The sequence below is a fragment of the Tinamus guttatus genome, unplaced genomic scaffold, assembly GCF_059628265.1.
Source record: "Tinamus guttatus ecotype Peru unplaced genomic scaffold, ASM5962826v1 Tinamus_guttatus_pri_ptg000089l, whole genome shotgun sequence".
Classification (NCBI taxonomy): Eukaryota; Metazoa; Chordata; class Aves; order Tinamiformes; family Tinamidae; genus Tinamus; species Tinamus guttatus.
Genome location: NW_028288623.1, coordinates 2,782,808 through 2,810,807, shown reverse-complemented (window position 1 = coordinate 2,810,807; position 28,000 = coordinate 2,782,808). Strand labels below are relative to the sequence as shown.

Sequence of the window (28,000 nt, the reverse complement as noted above, 5' to 3'; positions counted from 1 at the left end):
GCGCCGCCGCTGCCGGCGGGCGTCCGCCCGCCCCGCCATGGTGAAGAAGCGGAAAGGCCGCGTCCTCATCGACTCCGACACCGAGGACAGCGGCAGCGAGGAGAACCTGGATCAGGTGCGCGGCGCGGCGGCGGGGAGGCCCGGCCGCGGGGCCCGCGCTCTCCGCCCCAGCGGCGGGGGGCGCCGCCGCCCTCCTGCTCCCGCCGCCATGGCGGGATCGCGGCGCGGGGCCCCGCGGCGCCCGGCCTGCTCCGCTCCGGCCTGGCGGGCTCGGCCCGCGGCGCGGGGCTGGCGGCGGGCGCGCAGCGCGGGGCCGTGCCGAGCAGCGGGCCGGGCCTCTCCCGCCGCGGGGCTCGCTGCCTCCGCACCCCGCCGCGAGGCGGGGGAGGCTGCCGGGGCGCGGAGCCCGCGGGTGCCGCGCGGGGAGCGAGTTGCGGGTCTCGGGGGCTGGAAGCGCCGTGTCTGGAGCCAGTTTGGTCTCGTCGGAACCCCGTGTGAGGGGTATCCTGCCAGGACTGCTTCTGTTCCCGCAGTAGCAGCCCCTCCCGGTGCCGTGTGAGTGGTACGTACAGACCCTGTAGGCCCCTTGTAGGTACCTTATGGGCTGTAGGGAGCGCCCTGAGGAAACAGGCTGGTTAGATGTCCTGAAGCCTGGGTATTCCACAGGGTTTATGTGCTGGACCTTTAGGGCTCCCTTATGCACTAAGTTTTACTATGTCCCAAAAGGAAAACCTTCCTCATGCCTGCAAGAACTTTCTTTCTTAGAGCCTTAGAAAAGTAAATGCAGAGACTCCAATAGCCAAGTGTATCGGAGAGAAGTGTGCACTGATGCTGATCCTTCTTACTACATCTCTCTCCAGTCTACAGGGCTGACAACTTTTTGCTGCTGGTACATTAGTTCTCAACTTGCCCCAGAGCCTAAGAATTAGAGTCATCCCTGACAAAATCAGGGATGGAGATCAACGATGGCAGGAATAGCCGCTTTCTTCTGTGTCTGTTCCCTTGTTTGCTAAAAACACCCTTCTGCAGCTGTACCTGGGTAGTAGGTGGTGGCATCAAAGCTGCCCATCCGTGCTGCCTCCTCTGTGGTGGTGTTTGCAGCAGCAGGGGTCTCCACGCACAGGGATGAAAGTGTTTTTGTGCAGTGATTTAGCTATGAGGATATGCCAAGTGGGGTCCCTGTAGGTCAAATGTTTGACAGCTTTCTGGGGCAATCCTGCTTGTTGAACCAAAGAAGTAGGAGCCTTTTGAATACAGTGTCTTCAAAAGCAGAAAGAACAAGAGTAAAAAGAGAAAAAGGAAAACTGCTGGAATAAAAGTTGTGGTAAATATTCTCATTTACCATGCAGACAGGTAAGCTGTGTTGAAGTACTGTTCAGAGATGTTTGTGAGAGGGAAACTCTGCAAAAAGACCACGTGAGTTGGTGTGGCTTGTGCTCACAGCAACAGAGTAAAATTTGCAGGAATACAGAGTGTTTCGTGGACCTGATAGGCAGTAGTGCAACTTCAGAAAATGTGTTTATTTTATATTAATTCTGCTGTCTTCTGAAGAAGCCATGAGCAGCAGATGATGGGATTTTGTGAGCCATTTAGTTTTTTGTGCTGCTGTGTGTTGCCTTGGAGGGTGCTTCCTTTTGATGGAGAACGGCTTTATATATAGTTTATATATATATATATATATATATATATATGTCAAACTATATATATATATATTTATATATATATATATATATAGTTTGACAGACTTCGAGCTTGATGCCCACTCTGTGCATTCTGCAGCATTTAGGGGCTGTGAAAAGGAAGAGTAGCTAAATATATCAGCCATGATGTTGAGTGACAAAGTATTTTGTGTTGTTTTTCTTCTTTAGACTGTGGGGATAATCATGTTGCTGAGATGCACTCAAATATCACAGAGAAGGTGTATATGCGCTGATCTGAACTAGCAAAACTAGTGACATAATTTTTAAATGTATGTATTTATTTATTTTTTTAACACCAGGAACTTTTGTCATTGGCCAAACGGAAACGCAGTGACTCTGAGGAGAAGGAAACTCCTGTGAGCAAACCTACAGCATCCTCAGACTCCGAGACATCAGATAGTGATGATGAGGTGAGTTTGTTGTGTTACTGGTGAATTTACTGTGGATTATATTCTGGCTATATGTTGAATATATGTAGGTATACCCAGTATATTTGGTGTGCTGACTTCATAAAGTTGAATTGATCCTCAGTGAAACTGATGAAGGCTCATTAAACCCTGAGGAAGTGTACTCAGAAATACGTTTTTTCTTTTCTTGTAATTAACAAGCCTAAAGTTGTAACTGCATACAAATTGTGTGAATGTCTATAGCAAAGTTTATTGGCTCTTCAATGCAGTGTTTGTGGGTTTAATCCCATGTTCTGAATGATTTGGTGATCTGCCTGCCATTGGTGTTGATTTAGGTGAAGATGCAGCAAGGCAGCTGAAGCTGGACCTTAGTAGAGAATCTCTCTCCCTTGAGGTTTAGAAGAGCATCCTTTCTCAGAGGAGAGAAGGGCCAAGACAGGTGATACTATTTTATAGGTGCTGAAGCTGTCCTGCTTAGCCAATTTGATTCTCAAAGAACTCTATTTGAAACTGTTTGTCTGATCATTTGATTGTGCAATATAGTGTGTTTTTAGTGGTTTTTGAAGAAAGTGAAGAGACCAAGAGTTTAGAATTACTTTATGCTAGAATTTTGTCCACTTGTTCTGTAGCAATGCTTAGTTGTTAGATGTGTTTTTGTTATGTGTTCTTGGTGTTAGGTTCTAGAGCTTGTTAAAAGGGCTCATCAGTACGTGAAAAATGAAATCGACTCATTAAAACAGAGGACTGACAAACTGGTCGCATAGCTCCTTAAATAAAAACATTATCTTAAAGTGCTGGAGATGTGGCTGTGAACTTTCCCCACAATGCAGAGAGGTTTCTTTTTATTTATCTTATTTTTTTTTCTCTCCTCTTTGATCTGAAACCACAGAAAGGGTTATTCTGTGACATCTTGAAAACCAATAGCATAGACAAAGATAAACTATTAACTGCTAAGCATTTGGGAATACAGCAGAGCTCTTCCAGTATCAGTAAATGTTTTCTTACGGAGGCATATTTGAAATTGATACATTTGAAACTTTGTTTCAGGCAACCTTTAAAAGAGAAGAGTTGATGGTTTTGATACTACATTTAGTGACTTTTATCTAATACATGCTGAAGACAAAAGCAGAGAGGAAAATATGAATGAGATAGGTGTTAGGTATGTCATCAGGTGATTGCTCAAGTTTATCCCTTGGTGTGTCTTGATCTGCCACTGCTCAGCTTTTAAACTGCTTGGAGACCAACTTGTCTGTAAATGAAGACTTAAGCATGGCGAACACCTTGATGGTAGAGTCTGATGGTTTGTGTTTATTTCTAAAAACTGACAGAATAAATAACATTTTCTTTTGGTTTGCAAAACTATAAATAAGGTCTACCTTTCTGTTATATGTAGACTATGGCAATGTTTCTGTTCATGAAATAACCAGGAAAACAAGTGATTAGGTTGGTTCTGATTGCACTTGCTAGGTCTGTACCTATGAAGTAGCATCTCTGTTGCACCATATGCAACTGATGCACAAATTAGAAAGCTCAGAGTATCATTTCTAGTTGATACTCTGTTCCCTCTAGCCTCCATACAGCAAGAGGCGAAGTTTTAGAAAAGAAGTAATTGGGGCACTTGCTTCTATTCCTGTGCCAGAAATACGCATTCCAAACTGCTTTTTGTTAGAGCAGAGCAAGGCAAGCTGGGTTCTGATGCTTCTGCCAGTCATTCCGTTGTACACGTACTTAGACTGGACAACCTTCCCAGTATTCCCCCTGGAACAGCTTTAGTTTTGCTCAGTGTTCTTGTGGTTGCTTTGAAGTTTGCTCAACACTCAGGGCAAGGGGGTGTTCTGAAAGCTGAAATGAACTTACTGGACTTGCAATAAGATGTGGACTAGGGGCTAAGTCATGGAAAGGGATGCTATAGGCAAATGTACTTGATCTTACAGACTTGCTTCCACACAGTCTTGCAGTATGCACAACTTCTGTGATTCCTGAAAAGTGCTAAATCTTCCAGGATATTCTCTCTGTTTTCTATATACAAGAAAGGAGCCCAAATCTCTGTTTCGGTGGCCAAACACTGCATTCTGTTATTCTCTTAGTAAAAAAAAAAAAAAAAGTTGCTAATGGTGTGTAGGGGTGGAAAGTAAAGAAGATAGTGTTTTAGAATTATGGAATAATTGTATCAATAAATCTTTTTTCATCTATGCAATGGAGCCTAAGTGTTTCCAGTGAATCTTAGTGTTGTGTGTCACAAGGAGAATGCAGTTAAAAGCCCCTGGCCACATCAGATGTTCCTGATGCCAGTGCTGGCATATGTAACTTTTTAAGAACATGTGTGGTCTGAATTGTACCACATGGCAAAGGGACTGAAAATGAGTTGTGGGCAACGAGGTGGGAAGGATGCCCTGGACCATGTTCTGGTGGATCTCTGGAGTAAATGTAACTGTGCTGACTGTGAACTGTTGTTCGGGTGACAAGCGGGGCCCGTGGGACTTTGCAGTAAGAAGCACCACCTTCCCAGAGAGATGCACTGAACTTGACCCAAAGATGTAGAGACAGATGATTCCTTCCTTTGTAGAGAAGCTTGTGGCCGTGATGAGCTCGCCAAGCCCAATTATTGATCCTGCTGCATGTAGCCAGTTTGATATTAGCCGCTACCACTGGGACTGTTGTCTGTGTGCACTGAAAAGTTACTCGACCTGCTTATAGGAGACACTGTGTAGGTTGTGTTCATTACTTGTATTCACTTAATTCTGGATTCTCACTGTTTTATTCTGGCATAATTACTCTCTGTGATAGTACAACCAAAAGAATCTATGAGACTTAGATGATCTACAACAGTTTCAGTAACATCTGTGTGGGTTAGGATGAAAAGCACAGTGCTATCAGTCTTACTTGTTTCTCCCAAGTGAATTGGTGCTAGCAAAGCTGGTCTAAGACGATGCACGCTTCTACTCATGCCAATGCTGACTGTATCTGTGCAAAAGGTTTGGTTGTGCCATTTAAGAACCATGGGGTGACAGTGGAAGATACCTTCAGAACATTAAAAGTTAAAAGTGCTTGGTACGAGGCTGGAGTTTAGCGCAAAAAATCTTTTTAGGCCTTTGTTTTCAAATAGTTCAGTGGGCAGCAGCATAGTCAAAGATCTAATCGGGAGCTTAGAGATGCAGGAAGAGGTGGGCAGTGTTTGTGCCGCTAGTAAGGAAGATGATCCTGAAGAGCAGTTTGCCTGGGAGACTTCATGCCTCTGTTGTGAGAAAGGGCTTAAAATTTTGTATCTACTTACTGCATTTCAAGTTAGGAGTGCTTGGGCTAACCACAGATTAGCAGAAAACTGAATGTTTTCCATCTGTTTGGGGGATGCTTTCTGTGGGTTTGTAGAGGTTAGTGTGGTAAACATCCTCCCTCTGTGCTCTTGTTTGGTCGCACTGCTTAATTAGGCCTCCAAAACTGAGTGGGTTCTCCAGGCTTGAGAGGTCTTAGCCATACAATTTTCAAGCTTAAGAAGTTTGAAGCAGTGTGTGATTTGTTGTTGTTGTTTGTTTGTTTGTTTGTTTTTATCTTCTTTTAGCAGCTATATAGGCTGCATATTCTGTAACTTTAAATCTTCTTGAAGACTTTCCTTTAACTGTTAACATGCGTAATAGTAAAGCTTTCCTTATGGAAGAGAAGTGTCCCTCCACCCCCAACACACGAAGTGCAAGTGCAAATCTGAATAGTGCAGGTTAACTGTGTGGAGGCTAACATGCAGAAAGGAGCAATATGAACCATCTGGGAACAAAATACTGTAAATATTTTCTTTTGTGCTGTAAAAAAAATTTCTTTTTCTTTAAGATGCAAGGTAGGGTGGGAATAGCTCATGCCCCCGGGAGTTATGTGGTATGAGTCTGCAAGAGTGGGTAGAGTAGGGTACCGCAGAAATAGGCTGATGTAGGCATTAGTATTAAATGGTGGGTTATGTATTTCGTTGTTTTCACTGAGTGAACATTTCTCTTCTATCTAGGGAGCAATTTTTGCTGGGAACCAGCTGTAATAGTGTAAGTAAGGCACGGTCTAATATTCAAGAAGTGGTTAAACCTATGTTAGCCTGGCTAATCTTTGCTGGTTGGTGGTGGTAGTAGTAGGAGGAGGAGAGTCTTTTCTTCCTTGTAGGTCTTGGAGGGCTGTCTCTGGAGTTCTAGTTCTGAGATAGTCTGGAAAGAGTAAGCTCTTTCTTATCTGTGTATCAATCTGTACTGCCTGCTGTTGTCTTCAAACAGTCTGGAACTGCAGATTCAGACCGCCTGGAGGGCTGCCTTTTGTCTTCTCTGTATTAATGCAGAAGAGTGAATGAAAGTTTGCAAGCTGGCCTAATGTTTTCTACCTTTGGCCTCTTATGGCATGACAGGTAAGTTTATCTGGCCCAGGAAAGGAGCACATTGGTAAAAGACCTGTTTTGCTTTGATATTGTGGCTTATAATTTGCTTTCTGCTTATAAAAGACATATCCAGGAGGGAAGGATATGGTAAGGCCAGGCTGGTTACCTTATCTGTGCATTTCTGCAGATAGCTAAGTCTTTGAAAAAGCTGGGGAAATACCCACTACTTGCAAAGGAAAACTTTGGGTGATTTAGACACTGTGTGAATAGCAGAAAATAGTGACCATATGAGCAATAGGGCAAAGCAATTCTCCTGTGTTCTACACTGTTGGAGCTTCCAGGTTGTTGTCATGTCTCCCTCTCTCCCACCCCCTCGTCTCACTTCATCTCCCCAGTGGGAATATGTTCCAGATTTGCAGATTTTCCTCAGTGATTGTGGGTAGTTGCTTTTGCAGAAATAGACTTTTAAATTGGTCAGGTTTCTAATGGCTTTTTGTTACTGGCAGTCCATTCTGAGTAGTGCAGCTTAGCTTGGGTTTGTTTGGGAAGCATTTAGGTGATTAGCACGGCAAACTTTTGAAGCAAGAAGCAACTATTGAAATACTCTTCTGGCTACTTCCTGTGCCTGAACTGTAGAGCACTGTTGTTTGGTAGCACCAAACAGCAAACAGAAAGTGGTGTTAATGGCACTTCCATGTGTGTCTGTTAACTTGCTGCATCTGGAACCGTAGATGGTGGTGGCCAAGGAGGCAGCGTTGCACAGAGGGGCTGTTAAAGGGTGTATTATAGTCATGGACGGTATGTGAGACGTGTTGCCTGGCTCTGCTTATGTGGGACATGGAAGAGAGCCTGGAGAAGCTGCAGTGGAGAACAGGTTTTGGGAACTATGGTTACTGTTTACTGTGAGAGATGCAAGAAGGGAAGTGAAACAGAGTAAACAAATGCTGCTGACCGTACCTGGGTGCACATTTTCACTTGATGTGGTGTGCAAATATATTGTTGCCTTTCTTGTTCCTGCTGGTATACTAGAGCTTGGGGAAGGGGCCAGGACTCTGATTTGGGCTGTGGGTTGCCAGGCAACTCGTGACTTTCCCGTGTTGTCTCTTTCCCAGATCTGCTAATCTCAGTTACCTCTTTCTCTGATGTAAGAGGAGGTCTGATGCCAGCTAGTCTTGCTCTGAATAATACAGAACAGTCTTTCAGTGTCCAAATACCACTTGATGGTTCTTGCATATTGTTGCCTTGATCCAGCAAAAGAGCAAGCCATGAGCCTAAGAGCCCAGAACTGTGTGCGTCCTGGCTTTAATTATTTGTCCTCAAGACTTCCTCAACTCTTATTCTGTCCTGTAGTGGCAGCAAGAATGACCAGGTATTCTTGGAAGACTTGCAGTTGTGTGACCCGCTGAAACACCACAGACAGACAGGGAAGAAACTGGTTTTGTTGGTAGTACTAGAACTAGGAGATGGCAACCAGTTATCTCACTTTAGAGGTGAAGTGGTTGTCTGCATAAACAGAACAGTGAAATCCTCGGGCGGAGATTATCCTGAATAGGAACCAAAGTAAAGCTTCCAAGGTTAGGGCAGACCTCTTGATTCAAGAGGCCATATCTTGCTCTTTTCTCTTCTGAACCCATCTTCTGGGCTTATATTCTTGCCCCAATTCTCTTTGAGGGAAAGACTGAGAACAGTGATCTGTGGCACATATACCTATGACTATTAAATATTTTATTGAAATCCTCTATTCTCATCTGATCTCAGCATGGCATAGTTATTGTGGGGGTGCAACATGGCTTTTTCTGCACCTCTTTCTTGCCAAAGTACACACTGAGGCAAGATAGAACTCCATGCTCGAGCAGTGAAAAGGAAAGAAGTGGCAGAGCTCTGGGAGGAAGCACCTGTAAATCCCTGCCATGCAGGGCTCTGCATTGAGCTTTGAGCAGATTTGGACTGAGTACCAGCTTGTTCTTAACTGTTTTATGGGGGCATAGAAATATTGGCAATACCGGTGAAGCTAAGTAGCTTGTATGTCATAACGTTCAACAAGTAAAACATGAAGCCAATAAAGACTTGATTGCAAGTTCAGGCTGATGTACATTCATGTGCTTTCTCTGCAGAATTTCTCACTGATCCTATGTAGCATAACAGATTGGAGTAACTGCACAGGGCATAGATTGCAATGAAAGGCTCAGAAAAGGTGGCTGTATTCTTAGCTCAGAAGTGAACTTCTGCCTACTCTTTAACTCAATAGTTTAAATGCACAGGTGACGCTTAAAGATGATGTGGCAGGTACAAGACTGAGTCTGACGGGACAAAAGGTAATTCCAGTGGTATCAGTATATCAAGCAGTAGCTTCTAACTAAACAGCTGAGTTTCCTTCAAGTGACTCTGGTATCTAAACATCTTAAAGGCAGTGCCTACTTGGTCAGAAGAGAAAGGCAAATTTGGGTTGTTTACTAGCTGGAGGGATGGATTTTGATTCATGCCCCAGAAAGGGAATTGGGTGAGAACTGAGATTTGTACCCTTGAAGTCAGATGGAAGACCCTTCCCCCCCACCCCCCGCCTCCCCTAACCCCCTCTCTCCAGTCGGAATAGCTATGCTGTTGATATAGTATAAATAGGATGTTCAAATTAGTATTATTCTTGAGTAGACTCTGTACGTGAACAACTGGTATGAGGAAGAGAATATTTTAAACATGTTTACCTAAAAAATAAACTGTCTTATTCCTAAGCATTTTCAATTTGGCAAACTTCTAGGAGAGATAGTAAGGTACTGAACATTTCTAAGACTTAAGTCAAGCATAGATAATCCTAAACTGTTCTGTTCTCCTCTGGGATAGTTGGGACAATTAACACTTCTGGAAAGAAATAATGCTGAGATAAACCCTACCTCTTCTCCTGGGTGCCTGGTGTTTAAAGTTACTGCTGCATGTGGTATATGTGCTGCTTGTGGAAGCTGCAGTCTGAGATTACTGAGAATAGGATGTTAGGAGAAAATTAAGATCAGACATTTGAGTCCAGCTTGTGCACTCTACAGAGGTGCAGTCAGTGGCACTGTAGTCCGAGCAAGTATTTCTGTTGCATAAATACAGATGTTTTGTACTTTTGTTAAAACAAATTTCTGGAAGACTTTTGGAATGTAATTGGTGTGCCCTTGTGGAAATCAAAAATCTGTTCTTGAATTAACTGGTTTTGGAAGCACATCTGTTGCAGCTTCTGTTTAATAGTAGGAAACGGAAGCAAAACTTTACAAGTACAGTTGTGGAGTTATTTAAACTTATTTTCCTAGCATTTTTTATTCTATTGGGTATTACAGACCCTGAATCTTGAGTTATTTCTAAAAGAGTATCCTACTACCTGTTGGCTTACACTTATGAAAGCAAGTTACGCATAGTTTCCATTGGTTTTCATCCCCATTTTCTTCCCCCTTTTATTTATATATACACACACACACATATATATATATATATTATTTATTTATTTATTTATTTTTTCTGTTAGGCATTCAACTATTTCTCATTCATTTTTACTCCAAAGTTTTGGAGTGGGGAGAGCGGTGTTCCTATCTCATGGTATCTTTCCTTGCAGTGGACAGTTGGAGGTTCTAAAAACAAAAAGAAGGGAAAAGCGGGCAAGGCAGAGAAGAAAGGAGCCATGAAGAAACAGACCAACAAAGCTGCCTCTTCAGGCAGCTCGGATAAAGACAGCTCAGCTGAGAGTTCGGCGCCTGAAGAGGGTAAGATAACACATGTGCCTCTACTTACAGGGCAACTCTCCTGAAGTTATGTCATTTCACACTGAAGAGTAAAAAAAATGGTGATGTCAAAGGTTATTTTTAAAGAGCTTCCTTTGTTACGAGAAGTCTGTATGACTTCCAGACTTGGCATGGTTTGAAGTTCGCCTCAAAGTATATAATTCACTTTAGTCCTGCCATAAGTACTTCATTAAATTTGCAGTACTGCTTCAGCAGAAGAATTCATAGCATTTAATTATTTGACTTTCTAGTAGAAAATTCTTCGCTCTTTTTCTGGCTTGTCCTACCTGTAGTGTGTACCTTTTTATTCCCACTGATGCCTTTTCCTTTTCAAACTTTCTGCGATAATGAAGGGAAAGGTGAATAGAGTGTATGGTACAAATGGGAGATAAATTTTCAGGATTGCTCCAAATCAGAACTCTCCCATGTTTTTACTGAAACTGAAGAAGAAAAATCACGACTATACTTTTTTTTTTTTTTTTTTTTTTTTTTAATATGAGCATTGAATCTGTTCTTATGCCAGGTTAAGTTCCTGCTTTCTTTCCTGGTTTCATCATGACTATGTAGGTTTGTGGGTGGTGATTTATTATTTCAGTGGATACTAAAAAGTAATAAGAAAGAACATGAAGAAGCCTGCAATTTTATGTAACTTGTCACAGTTGTGACAGATTGAAGCATGAAGTGAGTGAATCTTTACTTGTAAGTACATATGAAGTCAGATCTCAAAGCTGGAAGATTTCCAGAAGTACTGAGACTAGAATGAAACTGGAGAAAAGAATCCCAATATCTATGCTTTTGTGATTTGGTGTAATGTGAGATAAAGCACTTGGGCTGGGGTCAGACTGAAAGGTGGTGTGACTCGATAGTCACAGGCAGATGCTGTTTCCTGTGCTGATGGGAACATGGGGAAGGGTGTTTTACAGTAGTGCCCCTGGTGTCTTGTCTTTGCCAGTTCTGAGGGTTGCCTGTTTCAACCTTACCGTGGGGGATAACAATTGATACAACTACAATCTTCAGATGAGAAACTTTGCCTCTTCGGATTGTTCTGAGTAGTGACGGGGCTCATAGTGCCATGTGAGGTGTGTGCCCACGTGTAAAGTTAGATAAGTGCAAGCCGCTTCTGAGCAACACAAGTGTGTTGGCATAGAAATGTGATCTTCAACACTAAGCAAAAGGGCTTTTAAGTTGCTTGGTCTACTAAGAATTTTTACTTTCTGACCCACTTTGTGTTCATATGTAGTTGATAATCTTCATCCTTCCTATTTCTGTCTTTGGAGCATGCACATCATATAGCAATTAAGTATTTCTTCCTGACTTTAGTTGTCATATGTGTGCTTTTAGTACAGTCGGAGTGTAAAGTTCATTATTGATATCCCTGTACGTATGCCACACTGAAGAGTTGGGCTTTGCCCCTGGTAAATCTGACTGTCTTGTGATTTGTTTGTTTTGTTTCAGGAGAAGTGTCTGACTCAGAAAGCAACAGCTCCTCGTCTAGCTCAGATTCAGATTCCTCATCTGAAGATGAGGAGTTCCATGATGGCTATGGGGAAGATCTCATGGGCGATGAGGAAGACCGAGCTCGACTGGAACAAATGACAGAGAAGGAGAGAGAGCAGGAGTTGTTTAACCGGATAGAGAAGAGAGAAGTGCTAAAGAGAAGGTGAGTTTGTTAATATTTGATTGGAAATTCATAGAGGCTGTTGTGTAGACAATATTTTAACTAAGAACTTCTCAATGCACTATTCGGTTAAATTTTTGAAAATCCTTACAGCAACATTAACAGCGAGGTATTGCATAGCCTGTGTATATCAGTCTGAAACGTATATTTTTATTGCTTCTTTGACATGCACCTAGCATGTTGCAATTTTTGATTCATAAATATCACAGGACAGGGAATTGAGAGATGGGACTACCCTGTTCCTTTTAGGATAAATATTCTCCAGCAGAATACTTGATCTAATTTTCTACAGATAGCCTGTCTGTATTTCTCCTCAATTCTTAATTTAAAAGGCTGCAAACAGTCAGCGCTCTAAATGTGATTCAAACTTTGTGGTGTTTTTTTGTTTGCTTGTTTTTTATCATTTTGTATGTGTGTGTAAATAAATATTCCTTATAGCTTTCCTAGAAGTATGTAGCCTGCATTCTGTACTGTACAAGCAGGCTTTTGAAAGCTTCCCTGCTGTTGAATACATGTGGGTCTGTTGGCCACAATCGCAGCTATTACTGTTTCAGTTACTAGATGCCAGGCAGTCAGTAGGATATCATTCCCTCTCTCCCCACTGCTCTGCACTTTGTCATATGTTGATACTTCAGAAAAATATGGTTCAGACAAAGTTCAGTGTGGATTTGAGCTTGTGCAACTGTTTAAATGCAAGGGTAAAGTGCAGAGCAACGCATGGGTCATCTCTGCAGGGGTTTAAAGCTGGTTGGGGACCTTACAGAGAAATGTGGAAATGGGGAGCAGTGGTCTTGGACTATCATTTTCAAGGGTTTATTCAAGGGTTTCTGTCTTGGAATTGTGCTGGGTTTGTTTCGTTAGGATGCTGTCCTGTCAGCTGGCTCCACTGTAGCTACATAAATTTCTTTCCATTTCTTTCCATTTCTTTACAGTGGTGCTGGTCTCTTTTTTCAGTGGTGGCCACTGACAGAACTAGAGATAATGGCCACAAACTGAAGCATCAAAAGTTCCACAGGAACTTAAGGAAAAATTCTTTAACAGTGAGGGTGACAGAGTGTGGAACAGGCTGCCCAGAGAGGTTGTAGAGTCTCCTTCTCTGGAGATCTTCAAAACCCGCTTGGACGCAGTCCTGTGCCACGTGCTCTAGGTGACCCTGCGTGTGCAGGGGGGTTGGACTAGATGATCTCTAGAGGTCCCTTCCAACCCTAAGCATTCTATGATTCTATAATCTCCAGCATAAAACCTGTGGCTTATATGGAGCAAGCTTTGCAGCTTCTTCCTTTTCAATGACTTTCTCTACTTTTTACTGATAAATTTCTCAGAAGATTTTTTTTTGTTTTTACTTTTTACTGAGAAATTCATCTGGAGGACTGGCATCTGTCTAGTGAATCATGCCAGTACAATGGACTGTCAGACTGTCAAATTTCTCCAAGCCATAACAAGAGCTCTGACTGTTTGTGCTTTTAATACTATTTTCAAAGTTTTCTTTATTCTGTTGCTCTCCTCAAAAGAATCAGAATGGATGAAAGATAGCATTTAGATCAGATAGGCCATCATATTTTTGAATTGCTGTCTCAGTTGCAAAGCAACTGATTTTTTTTTTTTCTTTCAAAATGAGCAGTCTGAGAATATTTGATAGGAAGAAGCTAAACAATCTAGGCTTGAGTTACTGATCTAATCTTAAACAAGTCTGGCCTGTTCTGTGTAGAGGGGTTGGCAGGTAGAGCTGAAGGGACAAGGGGTGTTGCTTTCTGGTAAGTCAAATCTTCAGGACCCGGTCTCTGCGTGTGCTCTGCTGTGTGCAGCAAGCAGCGCGTGTGATGCGGTGCCTGGGCTCTCCGTTATGCAGCATGTTAAAAGGCTCAAGGGGCAACAAATCTGGCACTTTAGCTTCTAGTCACCATAATGCAGGAGTAAAGGACTATTCTTCTTGTATAATGTGTTTATGGATAACACATTTTGAATTTCAGTTATTGTAAGTCAGTTTTGTTCATGCACGCACATCACTAAAGCAATGATCAGCCCCTGCTGCAGTGTCCCAGGGTAGTTCTAGTCAAATTGTTATTTTTTTTCTGAATATAGTGACTTTCAGGGTGACTTCTTTCTTGTGAAGGTAGAAAGAGAAGTGCCTAAATTGTACTGCAGAAGGTGCCTAGGTCTGCTGTAATGTGCTGCAGTTGCTGAGGGACTAGCTATGGCTTCTTCGTGGTCTTTCATATACAAACCAGTCCCAGTAGAAAAGTAGAGTTTAAGCAGGAGAATGTTAGCATGATAGGAGACTTTAAATGACTAAGTTTTAGCTGGAGATTTTCAAATGGCATGGAATAGTTTTTATAGTAGGAGCCATGGTCACTGCAGTGACAGCGATGGAGATGGAATAAGGACCAGTTTCTGTCTTCTGTGAGCCTGCACTTCTCTAGGCTTAGCTTCCCTTCATCTAATTTTTCCTCTTCAAGGGGGCAAAGCAGCCAGTGTAGGAGGTAGGGTTAAAGGCTCACTGATCTCAGACAAGCAGAGGGGGTTTCCTGCAGTCTCCTAACAACTGAGGCTGAGGTCCTGTTTGAATAAAACTTTGCTTCCTTGGGGCAGGAGCATTCTATAATATGCTCTTTTTGCTTCAACATTTGATGCCAGGTTTGAAATCAAGAAAAAACTAAAAACGGCAAAAAAGAAAGAAAAGAAAGAGAAAAAGAAAAAGCAAGAAGAGGAGCAGGAGAAGAAAAAGCTCACGCAGATCCAGGAATCCCAGGTAGGAGATTAAACTGTCCTTATTAACAAATCCCTCTTCTGTGACAATAGAAACTGGATGCTGCCTCTCCCTGCCCATGACACTTTCTGTTAGAAATGTCAGACAACATAGGGGCCAAGTCAGATTTTGGTTCATTTATGTGTTTCAACTATCATTAACTTTTTCAGTTCACTTAAGGAGATTGACATGTTTGGCTTGCTGAGAGGTGCACTGATAACTCCTTCCAGTGAAAATGAAAAAAAGGTTGCAGCTAGAGCTCTAGTTGCTATGATGACCCTTCCATATGAGAAGAGGAAGGAAAGCTGCTGCAGTTTCTTATATTTTAATCAGTCTTTTAGCAGTTAGTCTCAAGCACTTCATACACTGGTCTTACAAGTGAAAGATTTGGGAGAGAGAGAGAGAAGGCCAGAAATACTTTTTGGGGAAGCCGAGTAGCATAGAGTATAAAGAATATTTAGTTTCTGCTGCTACAGGTGTAAGGAGAAACTTGAAATTTAGGAGAAACAGAAGTAAATAGTTCCATATTTTTGTGTGTGTGTTTTCTTCTCCATCTCCTGTAGAAAGAGGGCAATGCCAGTTTCTGGGGTGAGGCCCATGTAACTGAAGTGCAGTTTCAAATGGCTGAGCTGTTATGCTAAGATCTCTCCCTTCTCTATTAAGAGAGTTTGGACAGTTCGATTCCCAGCATGGGAAGGGTTTCATCTTGCCTAACTTTAACCATCTAAGACCTAGGTGGTTGTTCACACTCGTTTTCACTTGTGTCTCTGTGCAATAGAACAGGGCATCTCCAGGGGGCAGTTTGACCCATGTTTTCTTCTGGTGAAGTAGATGTCTGTCTACCACTTGAATCAAGCTATATGAGATGAGTTTTCCCTCAGGCATCTGTTAAGTGGAGGGATTCTTATCTAGCTATCTCTTAACTGCATATATATCTATATATGTAGATAAAATATTCCAAGTTATTTTATGGTGCCTTCCAGAAATAACCTTGACTTATTTCAAATGACTGGAAACAGTGCTTATTGTAGAAGATTCATTCTGTCTTCCTTGATATTCTAGTAGACATGTTAGTAACAGAAAATATTAAAAAGGGAACAAAATACGGGATTTGGATGCATATTGCAGATTTTGCACAGAAATTTATTTCTACATTGAGTATTTTTACCTGAACTTTTCTGACTTTCTTTTGCTAGTGAATGAAAACAGAGGTCTTAAATTGGCCTTGCAGAAGGAAAAAACAAAGAGAACAATTTTTTCAGGTTTTCCTCATGAGTTCATGGACTCACAGAATTACTTCCATTTTATTTCTCAGGTCAGTTTTTAACTTTAAGGAAGAGCTTTGAGATTAAAGCTTGGTAATAGGAATGCTGAAGATAAAATAAGTTTATTGCTTTCGGTGCTAAGTAGAGAAAACAAATGTGATGCAGGGAGATTCACACTTCCTAGCCCTTGGAAAAGCAAGAACTTGAGGGGAAAAAAACCTTCAGAAATGAGGTTTTCATGACTTCCATTCGAAGTTTTCAAAATATGCAAACAGCCATGTTTTTAATTTTGATTTTTGAATTGTGCATTCGTATTGAGGCACTTTCTGTGCGTATTTTTCAGGTCATGTCGCACAACAAAGAGCGGCGATCAAAGCGGGATGAGAAACTAGACAAGAAATCTCAGGCAATGGAGGAGCTAAAAGCAGAGAGAGAGAAGCGGAAGAACAGAACAGGTATGAGAACCTTTTGTTGTTTATTGTGACTTCTTTCCTCCTTGTAATTAAGGCTACGATCCTGAACTTGGCATATCTTGGAGTGAATGAACTCCATATCTGTGTGTTCTTTGGTCTTGTGACAAATATACCTAATCTTGGAGCACCTAGGGTATCATTTGTCACTTTTATGTCTATTTGTATTGTTTTCCCACCTCTCCTAAGGAATGATGGGGGGCATAAGGGAGAGAAGGAGGCTCTCTGCAGTACATTGAGTGGCACTTAGTAATATTCAGTTCATGTGTCTGAACTAGTCACTTAACAGAAACTTCTATCTAATTTGTTTACCAGCCAAACAGTATTTATTATACTTGTGCTGCTGTGACTGCATTTGCTTGTTTTGTCACTGTCGCATCATCTTGTCCTTCCTGTCAAACTATTGATGCAACCCTGTCTTTCTGCTGGATTTCAGTTGTCTTAACCAGATTGTTTTTTTTCCCCTCACAAAATTAAGTGAACTATCTGTTCATAATAGTTGTACCCAGTTGTTATGTCCATCTTTTATTGCTAGTTGCAGTTAAGTTGAGAAACTATTTGAAGATAAGTACAGTTGATGTTTAAGATGTTTTTGGATACTCTGACTTCTTTGCTTGAATATATACAGTGGAGTGCTTAGCTTACAGGTGACTTTAAATGTGGCATGTCTTTCAAACATACAATTAGCAGTTACCTGGTTGTGCTTCCCCTTTTTTATAGAGCAGTAAAGTTTCAGCTCTGAAAGGAAGCTTTCATCAAAAATCACAGCTTGCCTGTCTTTGTTCTGTCTTTCCTCCCCCAGCTGAACTGCTTGCAAAGAAACAGCCATTAAAAACTAGTGAAGTGTACTCTGATGATGAAGAGGAGGAGGAAGATGATAAATCCAGTGAGAAAAGTGATCGCTCATCTAGGTCCTCATCTTCTGATGAAGAAGAAGAGTAAGCAGCAAACGCAGAACCATCTGTTCTGTGTGGACATGCAGTGCTTGAGAAGAGTCTTTGAGGGCAAATCGCTGTTTCGGTGGCTTTGCCACTGGGCACCTGCAGAACACTTAATGTTCAGATGTGTCTTCTGAATCATAGCTGGGACTGATATATGTTGCACTGGTTTGTGACTTTCGTTCCATGCTGTTACCTTGATTCCTACTCATGTGTGGGAATTGTTTACAGGTTTGTGTGGTCCCAGTTTAGTAGTGCAGAATCCATGCAAGTCATAGCCTGGCACGCCAGTAAGAGGTTGGAACAGTGCCTGTGTATTTTGAGGCATTTGCCACATGGTGCCTTGGTGCATCTAAATTTTTGTTTGTTTTGTGGCAGCAGAGGGTAAGAAGTCCCCTCACCAGGGATCTGATTTGGACTTTTTTTCTTGAATGCTATACTTAAGTATGTGACTCATCATACACTGGTTGACTGTATTCTCTTTAATAGTATTTTAAATAGTTGGCACTTGCACTGCACCTTGCTCAAGATGCCTTTGTTTGATAGCATCTTTTTTTTAAAAAAAACTTTGCCTTCATCTTTCCCAAACTAGAAAAGAAGAAATTCCTCCTAAATCGCAGCCAGTGTCCTTACCTGAAGAACTCAACCGAGTACGGTTATCGCGACACAAGCTGGAGCGCTGGTGTCACATGCCTTTCTTTGCCAAGACAGTCACTGGCTGCTTTGTCCGTATTGGCATAGGAAATCACAATAGTAAGCCTGTTTATCGGGTGAGTTCAGTTGCAAGATATTTCACTATAATAATTTAATAATTTAGTAATTTCATTATTTTATAATGTTGTGGCATAGTATTTGCAACTTAGCAATTCTCAGGAAAAGCACCTGTGGTAATTTGGCTAATTATTATGAAAAGATTTATTATAACCTGAAAGCATGATTGGTGCAAAAGAAGTGTAGCAGACTTTTTAAAAACAAATTGATCTTTGGGACCAGCTAGGTGAAGAAGTGGAAATGGTTGATAGGTCTTTAAATCAAGTCAATTTATACCATGCAGTTAGTGATAAATCTAGCTATATATATATATATATATATATGTATGTATATGTGTGTGTGTGTGTATAGAGAGAGAGAAAGGAGAGAGATTGTGATATAAAGTGATTTATACATTCTTAGATGTAGGGATGTATCCTATATACTGTGAGGGATAGATAGCTTACTATATATAGTGAGAGAGAGAGAGAGAGAGTGAGTGAGTGCTAAGAAAGCCTGTTCTTGCAGCTCTGGTTCATGCTGTCCTGCCTTTTCATCTGTATTGCAAACTAGAGTTCCAGACTCTGCTTTGACCAAGTAAGGATGAGTAACGTTCACTACTTATTTCTGGGAATGCTCCCAAGTTATTCGTCTTGCATGGTCTCAGTTCTTACTTTATGAAGTATTTCTAGTATATCCGTGCTCTTCAAAAGAGATGGCAATTGAGAAGCAGTTTTGTTCTGCTTCTTTGCTGTAACTGCACAATTGTAGCATGTAATAGTATTCTCTGAAATTACTTTAGAAAGGTGCTCAGAGGAGCTGAGTTTAGTATGTGAGCAGCACTGAGAATGTTTTATTTGAAAGATGCTTTAACCAAAACCAAGGTACTCAGTTGACAAGGTAATAGGAAATGTAGGAAGGTGCACATTACTTGGTAGGAAGTCAGAACTGAGATCATGTATTATCTAAAAGCTTGATGGAATTTTTATAACTTGCCAACTCAAAGGTATTTGAAGCAACTAATTTAGTACCTGACAATACACACTGAAAAGTGGTTCTTTCCTTGGTGTAGTTGGAATTGTTACTTGGATTAAGTTTTCTGATCCCTAGTGAAAGGACTTAAATATGTTCTAGGAGCAAAACGAGACTCTCATTCTCTCATATGTTTTTTTTTCTTTGTTGTACAGGTAGCTGAAATAACTGGTGTGGTAGAGACTGCAAAAGTTTACCAGCTTGGTGGTACCCGGACAAACAAAGGACTACAGTTGAGGTAAGATACCAAAGTAATCCTCACAGTTCATGAATTGGTTGGTTGGTGGTGGTTCTGGTTTTTAAGCATGTGATGTTCCATGGGTGATTTGGAGATGAGAGCTAAGCAGGAGAGTGGGTCTTGCTATGACACTTTCTGTTTAAAAGTCCTTTTTCCCCCTTGAGACATGGTGAATTGACAGGTCTTGTTTGGGGATCTGTGATTGTGCTGACATCAGAGCACTTCATTTGCTTTGGTAACCTAGAATTATCTGTATGTACCTGTTGGGCTTTGCCATATTCTTTTCTCTTTGCCACCATTATTAAAATTGGGTGCTAGAAATGTATCGCTTGCATCAGAACGAACCACCTATTTGTATTACCACCTATATTGTATTACAACATGAACAGTGTTTTGGAGGGAAGAATCTGAATTTAGCATCAGATTTCTCAATCATGCTTACGGCTATTATGAAAATCACAAGGTGTAGGCTAATGCAGTTAACGAGAGGTTAACTATTTGGATGAAGCAGGAATGTGTGTAGGGAATAGACATGGGTGCATCCTTGGAGTAACAGAAGAGAGTCTTAAATGCATCGTGATATTCAATAGCTTCTTGGGCTTACACTCTCACGAGAGAGTGCTTTGTGTTTAAATTAAATTTTGCACCATGACAGCTAGTTTTGGTAGTGTTTACTCGTAGTAATTTAGCTGGTAGTGCCAAAAGAAGTACTCAGCAGAACATAATCTTTTATGATTTTTGGCTCTTTGCTTGCTGATGAATGTGAAATTAGATAGGGATTTACTTCAGCATTGGGTCACAGAGTAGGATCTATAAAGTTTAGGTGTTTTAGGTGTGTTTGTCTCCTGCTGGAGCTATTACTGCCACAGCTGGATACTATCTCCTACAGACTTATTGCCGCTTTGTACTAATATCTGTCTAAAGCTCTTAAATGATGGTTGACTTGTTTGAAATAGCACATCAGCCAGAAGAGTGCCCCTGTTCTCTCTAGGCTGCTTTTAGGTTTCTCAGATGCTCCACCTATAGATCCAAAACACAGCACTCTACCATCAGACATATTGTGTGTTATTTATTTATTTATTATTATTATTATTTATTGCAGGCATGGCAGTGACCAGCGTGTATTTCGTTTGGAGTTTGTCTCAAATCAGGAATTTACTGAAAGTGAGTTCATGAAGTGGAAGGAAGCGGTAAGTTTGCCAGAATTCAGTGTCTTCCCGGAAGCCTTATGCCAAGGATATTTCAAGTGGAGAGTAACCTCTTTCATCTATACTTAGATGTTCTCTGCTGGGATGCAGCTACCGACACTAGATGAGATAAACAAGAAGGAAGTGTCCATCAAAGAAGCTCTCAACTACAAGTTCAATGACCAGGACATTGAGGAGGTAAATGTGTTTTAGTGGGGTTATGGCAGTGCTCAGAGGTAATAGGAACTTGGAGCAGAGCATTAGTTCTTCCAAAGCCAAGTGGTCAGGGTATCTACTTACCAAAAAGAAATAAAAGGCTTGATATGAAGTCAAGTAACTGGATCAAGTGTGATCCAGCTCTTGTTCAGTGCTCTAGCTTTACTTGACCCCCTGTTCCCTCATTACAAACTTGTCTTGCAGAGCTCTGAGCTCCCAACTTGAGTAAAATGACCTCATTTTCAAGATCTGAAAAGCTACCAGTGTCACAGCAAATGTAGTTATCATGGTTTCTGCAGCTTCTTACTTGCTCAATACTGACCAGATGCGATTAGCGGCAGACTTTCTTAATAAAATGGTCATAAATGAGGGGAATGGAGCTATAATTCATTACCAAGTTGCTTTTTCTCTGCTGCATCTTTAATTTGCATGAGTAAAATTCTGTGGCAGTAACTTTTTTTTTTTTTTTTTTTTAGGTGGTACTTATCTGTTATTTTTAGTGACCACATACAGAAATAATTCTTTAATAACAGCATATCTTTGTCATTTTCTTCACATCTTGCAGATTGTGAAAGAGAAGGAAAGGTTCAGGAAAGCTCCTCCAAATTATGCCATGAAGAAAACTCAGCTTTTGAAGGAGAAGGTGAGAGATGAGATGTTGCCTGCAAGCTTAATGCAGTCTGATTTTTGAAGAAATAGAGTTAAACTGAATTTTGGCAGTAGTCAGCAGTAAGCTTGACTTTAAGTATGCAACTAAAAGGCTGGCTTCAAGGCTTATTGCTGGGTTCAGAACACTTAGTACCCAGTTTAAGCTATTACTTTCTTTCACTATGAGCAATTATCCCCTTTTTGTGTCTTTTGGACAAGAAGCTCTTAAGTTGGTTTGATGTAGGAACTCACTTTTCTGCAGAGTATCTCTAAGAATCAACTGAAAGTTAAATTCCTTCAATTTCATTTTTGAAGAAAAAGAAAAAAAAAAGGGGGCATACATTGAACTATTCCTTATGCAGTATGACTGAATTGCCACTTTTGAGGTGGAGAGTGGTAATTTGTATCGAAAAGAATACATTACTAAAATATTTACTTGCCACTGGACTGATCTTACACATAAGTCTCCTGGAATGAACAGAATTAGCAGTGCAGGGCTTAGAGTAGTCTACTTGAGAAGTCTGAGCCCAGAAGTCAAATAAAAGAGCAGTTATAAGTATCTCTGCAAATAAAAACTGGTATAGCTTTTTTTTTTGTTTGCTTGTGCAGACAGTTTCCAAACCAGTCATACTTCTAATATGATGAAAACAAAGCGGTTATGTTCTTTGCCTTAACTGTATTGCTTTGTCACCATTTTATTGTGCACAACTATGCAAATTTTCTGTTGTGGAAGGCTGCAATAGCTCCCATTGTCACCAGGTGGCATTGCAAGCTACTCTTATTGGTCTGGTGTTGCGCTAGAGAGATTGAGGCCCTCCAAAGTAAGGGGCACTGACAGTTGCAGAAATAACAACTCTCTTCCTGGGCTGGTAATGTCAGGATTACATTTTAATTTGTAGTAGTAATTTCAAGCTATAACTTCAATTATCTGAGTGGTTATTTCTCCTACTGATGGTGGGACTGGTGTTCCTAAGTCTTGAGCAGTTTTAAGGGTTTGTGTTTTGTGTGTGTGTGGTTTTTTTATTATTATTATTTGTTTCCATCTATAAGTACAGTTTAACATACAGTTTAGCTCTTTGTTAAATTCTTACTGTATGTTGTGGAGCACTTGCGGCTGGAATAGGCTTAGCTGGAGGTTTCGTGGATCTGTCCCTCATTTCTCTGACTAGCTCTGTACTGAAGAATTATGCCTAATGAGTTACTGTTTGATTGAAGGCCATGGCTGAGGATTTGGGGGACCAAGATAAGGCCAAACAGATTCAAGATCAGCTTAACGAACTTGAGGAGAGAGCAGAAGCTTTGGATCGTCAACGAACAAAAAACATTTCTGCTATCAGGTGAGAAACAGATACTGGGAGCTTTCTGAAACAGCATCAATCAGGATACACAGTGAGAAGATCTAGTGCAGTAGTGAGTTAATTGGAAAGTCTTGACTTCTCTTTCCTGTATGATATATTCCTGAAGTATGTGTCATGATAGCTCTTCTAGTGTTTGTCTCTCCACTTGCTTTTTTTTATGTGTCATTCAGTTAAAACATCAAAAATACAAACGCTGTTTCCTGAACTCCAGGTAGCAGTTGTGTTGCAATAAGAGTAATTAGCGAATTCATGATCACATTAAAGCTGTGAGAATGTTGTCAGGCATTTTGTTGTGTAGAGCTTGTTACATGATACCTATCTATCTATTTTTTGCAGTTACATCAACCAGAGGAATAGAGAATGGAATATTGTGGAGTCTGAGAAAGCTCTTGTGGTAAATAATGCTGAATGAATTTTTCTGTACAAGAAAAAACGAATTAATATGAACAGATATTTGTATTCTGAAGTTATTCTACTTTATTCATAACCCACAAAATCTTTCCAAATAGCAAGTGATATTTTTGTAAGAAGATAGCTTATCTCTTTGAGCAGCTCAATTATCAGGACATTATTGACTGTAACAGACAGTAATGTTCCCTCCCTGTTCCCTCCCATTCCTTGGGAAAGGAATCAGAAACCAGACCTAAGATGAAAAAATAGTAAAGAAAATATTCTGTTCTCTGTGTTAGAGCTTTTGAGAAAAAATAATCTCGTTAACAAAAGTTGAGGCCCAACATTTGCCTTGAGAGTTGTGCAGTTATTTTCTGTGCTGTATAAGGCAGCCTGCCCTCTAAAGCCTAGCACTGTGGGTATGACATTTTCTAGTGTGTAATGCTATTGCTGGTTTTTTTTGTTGTTGTTTTGTTTTATTCTCTGACCTGGATGGCATATGTAATTGGGATGTGGGTGGGTATATGCTGTGGAGGATTTAAAAGGGTACAGGTACCTAACTGTGCAAAACCATGTATTTTTCTTCAGGCTGAAAGTCACAGCATGAAAAATCAACAAATGGACCCCTTTACTAGGCGGCAGTGTAAGCCCACAATAGTCTCTAATGTGAGTATAATACTGAAGGCAACTGATTACCAACCGAGGCAATTTGCAGAGAGGGAGGAACCAATGTAATGCAAAAAGTAAAAGAAAAATAGTGGGACGATATTTGTAATCGTTCCTGACTATGCCGTGTGCTATGAATCCTCCAGAAGTCAGAGTGGGATATAATCGAGTCATCTCGATCTGTTTCCCTAAAGAAGGAGAAAGTAATACATTCATTTTTCTGTAGCAAAGCATGAAGGGTGTAAGTGACATGGGTAGGTACAGAGAGAATAAGCTGCAATTTGTATTTCTGTAGTGAGTTCTTGTACGTATACTTGCTCTTCTAGTTACCATTGGGAAGAAAGCTTGCTTTAATTATGAATATTGCTTCTAGTTAGTTGAGACTTTTCTGAAAAGGTCTGGCAAGGAGACTAAGCATTTGAGACTGGGTGAAGCAGTTGAACAAAAGCTTTACCTGTGATGGTGGCCAAAGTTCTAGTGCGCTTTGTAACTATATCAATGGTGGATATCCAGGCTGAGTGAGCAACTGTTACTTCTAAGCAATATGGCTTTGTTCAAGCCTCTTCCGGTGTTTTGTATGCAGTTTTGATACCAGTATCTTAAAAAAAAAGATTGGGTTGGCTCTTATCAGTCTCCATCAGTGGATAAAGTGATAGAAAACTTACTTCATTGCAATGCTTGAATTAAATGTTTAATAAAAAGAATCACAGTTGAGTAGCTTTATTATGGTGTACAACTATTACCTTAAAAAGAAGAGTCTCTTAAAGATTTTTCTCTAGTAGAATGTTCTAGCTAAAAGCATGTGCTTTGAAGGTTAGCATTAAGATCAGTCACAGGAACAAACCATATCAAGAAGTAATGTATTTCTCCTCTCAAAATGAAGCCTCTCTGGAGGATGGCTTTTATCCAGTACTCACTACTGGATGCACTGCACAGGTATCTGGATGATCTTAATTGTCTCTGAGATCCTGAAGACTGTAACTGAGTCTAAAGCCTTAGGAGGTTGTAAATCATAGATGTGAACAGTTTCTTAACAAAATGACTAGTCTTCTATAGTTTTCACTATTCTAATTCTTTCTTCTTTTCTTCTTCCCTTCTTACAGTCCAGAGATCCTGCTGTCCAAGCTGCCATCCTCGCACAGCTAAATGCAAAATATGGATCTGGTGTATTACCAGATGCTCCAAAGGACATGAGTAAGGCAAGTTACCCTTTCTGGATCTACTGCATTTCCCCACCCCTCACTGGCAGCATTTGACTCTACAAGTCTATGACTAATACTAAATGTGCATACTGCAGTTCTAGAAATAGTATCCTGTAGAGCATTATTGCAGAAAAAGAACAACTTTTTTTTTTCCTTGGGGAAAGAAAATTTGATTTCTCAGCAATAAGAAAGTGAAACTTAATATGTGTATGACAGGAGTGGGAGGAATTGCTCCTACATGACATTTATTTGGACGTATATGGGCTGATTATTTACCTGTAGCTTTTATTTCAGGGTCAGGGGAAAGATAAAGATGTGAACTCTAAATCAGCCAGTGACCTCTCAGAAGATCTTTTTAAAGTGCATGACTTTGATGTAAAGATTGATCTTCAAGTTCCCAGCTCAGGTAGGTGTTTCACTTGTATTTGGGAAGGTCATCAGTGTTGTGGAGCTCAGTTGCCTCACAATACAAATCAGTAATGGATCTGGAGATGGGAACAAGGTCTCTGTTTATGGCCTTGGCAAGTACATTGAATTTTGGGGTGGTGGTGGATGGCAGGGAGGAGGGGTGGTATGTGTTCTAGTGTTTATCCATTAAGAAGATAAGAACAATTATGCCATATTAGACTGAAAGCATGTATAGCTCAGTATCCTTGCTCTGGGTGTGTGGAGGGGAAAAAGGAATGAAGAATTTCCCAGTATATTCTAGTCTACAGTATCTGGCCAGATAACCCTTGAGGAACAGTTGATGTCTTATTTAATAAGACAATCTACCTTGATATCATCCTTTATACTTGCTCTATGAATTCACCTACTTGCTTTTGAAGACAGATCTTGAAGCATTTGCTATTTGTAATGTCTTATTTCATAGTCTATCCACATGCTATGTGGATAAAATATTTTATTTGGTTTTGAACCTGCTTATACCAAGTTGCTGCTTCCAAACTTTGGTAACAGAGATAATTCTAAAGGAAAATTTGAGGGGGACCACAAGCATACCTTCATTCCCTGCTTGAACTTGCTGACCCTTCCTACTATTCTTCATCTTGACTTTGAGGGCCTGAGATCTGTGGGAAGAAGAGTTTGGAGTCTGAAAAAACACTCTTCTAGTGGAGGGAAAGCATGGGAGTATAGCAGTGCAATTAGACTCATGAGCATCCTTGTGTTGCTGGAGGGATTGGAACTGAGAATCCTTGGAGGGCAGCAATTTAGTTAATCGGCTGTAGGAGTTCACAGAGACTTAAAAACCAGGTCAAGAAGTAGTAGGAGGGTTAAATCCAAACTAGATCAAGCCTGGATTTTTGGGCCTAGGAGTGTGTAGAGTAGGAAGAAAATTCCTGAAGTGGTGTGGAGGTAGTGAAAATTATGAGCATCAGGGTTGTAAAGCAGCTGAGAATTAGGCAAATGATAGACTCGGAAAGCTGAGTCTATCTGGTGCTGAGAAGGTAAGAATGCGAAAGAGGCATAGGCAAAGGTTTAAGTATGGCTGATTTTTATCAGACAGAACAGTGTTTGGGCATCTCACTTTGTGTAGCCTCCTTTCTTAACAGGAGAATAATCTGGGGCTTGGTTAGAGCATGCAGAAGGTCTGAATTCTGTCCCCATATTACCTGTATCTCTTGTCCTTGCTGCTCATGGGATAAGAGAGATCCCAGAATTCAGCCTGAAAGCCCTATCTGTGTTGTTCTCTAAGTGCTGCTGAGCAGTTCTCTCTTAAGAAGCGGAAGTATATTGGCAGGAAGCAGGACAAATAAATGTAGTCAGAACTGAATGTCTTTAACTGTAAACTGTCTGACTTAACTGAAGATTTAAATTGATGCTTTCCAGAGAAGCCGAATGTATTATCGTGGTGAGCAAAAACTAAAAATTCATAGTTTCCATGTACTTTGGTTCTCACTCTTCTCCTATCCCTAACAGAGTCTAAGGCGCTGGCCATCACCTCCAAGGCTCCACCAGCAAAAGATGGTGCCCCTCGGCGATCATTGAACTTGGAGGACTACAAAAAGAGGAGGGGGCTTATTTGAGCATGCCCACTCTGCTGCTTCTGATCCTGCATGCTCCATGATGATGTCCTACCTTTTCTTCCTCCCCTTTCAGTTCTCCCATCTGGGTTGGAGCAGCAATGGAGCTGGGAAGAGACTCTTTAAAACTGCCAGTCATCTGTAACATAAACCATTCAACTATTCACTGTATAGACCTCCCTTTTTGCCCTTTCCTCCTGCCCCCCTCACAAATGTGGATCTGTGCTATTTGGGGTTCTCCCATTTCTTTTAGTTTGAGTTTTGTTTTTATTTGTTGATGCAGCTCGTTGGTCCACTCTGTGTTCAGTATTAGCCTGAGGTCTGGATTTTCATAGGAATCTCTTTTGGTGGTCACAGAATCAGCACTTGGTGATCTCCCCTTACCTACCACCACAGGCACGGTGAATAAACAGTGGCGCAAGACCTTTGTGGCTGGAAGGTCATCTGCACTTTCTTCCTCCTCTTCCTCCTTCATCCTAGCTCTGGAGAAGGGAATCTTCAAAAACTGGCTTAGGTTCAAAGTGTAAATTTTTTGGGAGGGTTGTGTGACTTTTTTTCAGGTGTTTTTTATCATTTTTAAGCTGCAGTACTATTTGTATCTGTCTGTCACAGTTCTTTACGGCTGTTTTGAATTTCTACCAGCTGTACTTGAGCATCTGAAATTGCAAGAAAGAAATTCATTAAATGTGATTCTTCTTACTAAAATGGCTTGGCTGATATAGCTGTTTAACTTCATATTCCTTTTTTTTTTTTCTTTTTTTTTTTTTTCTTATGTTTAACTAAAGAGACATATGTATGTAGCTCTTGATGTTGGAATTGTCATCTATAGCACATCCGGAATCTCCAGCTGTAACTGAGTGGAGTGGCTCTACTTGGGATGCCCCTGGGGTGCTCGTTGGTTGGGATTTAACTTCTGTAAGCCTCCAATATCACGTATTTCTTAAGTCATCTTGTCTTCACTGGGTTCCAGCTCACTTTGTGTTTTCCGCTT

At 40.9% G+C, this 28,000-nt stretch overlaps 1 protein-coding gene across 1 annotated transcript; it reads left to right on the top strand.

Moving 5' to 3' along the window:
- Positions 1-12: 12 nt before the first annotated feature.
- RTF1 (RTF1 homolog, Paf1/RNA polymerase II complex component) lies at positions 13-27,755 on the top strand. The gene is made up of 18 exons (XM_088520496.1): positions 13-115; positions 2,000-2,110; positions 10,039-10,186; positions 11,660-11,864; positions 14,517-14,631; positions 16,237-16,348; positions 17,166-17,301; positions 17,894-18,071; positions 19,239-19,321; positions 20,424-20,511; positions 20,599-20,706; positions 21,290-21,367; positions 22,588-22,709; positions 23,067-23,124; positions 23,709-23,786; positions 24,890-24,985; positions 25,283-25,394; positions 26,906-27,755. The coding sequence occupies exons 1-18, from the start codon at positions 38-40 to the stop codon at positions 27,010-27,012; spliced, it is 2,013 nt and encodes a 670-aa protein (XP_088376622.1). The 5' UTR covers positions 13-37; the 3' UTR covers positions 27,013-27,755.
- The last annotated feature ends 245 nt before the right edge of the window (positions 27,756-28,000 follow it).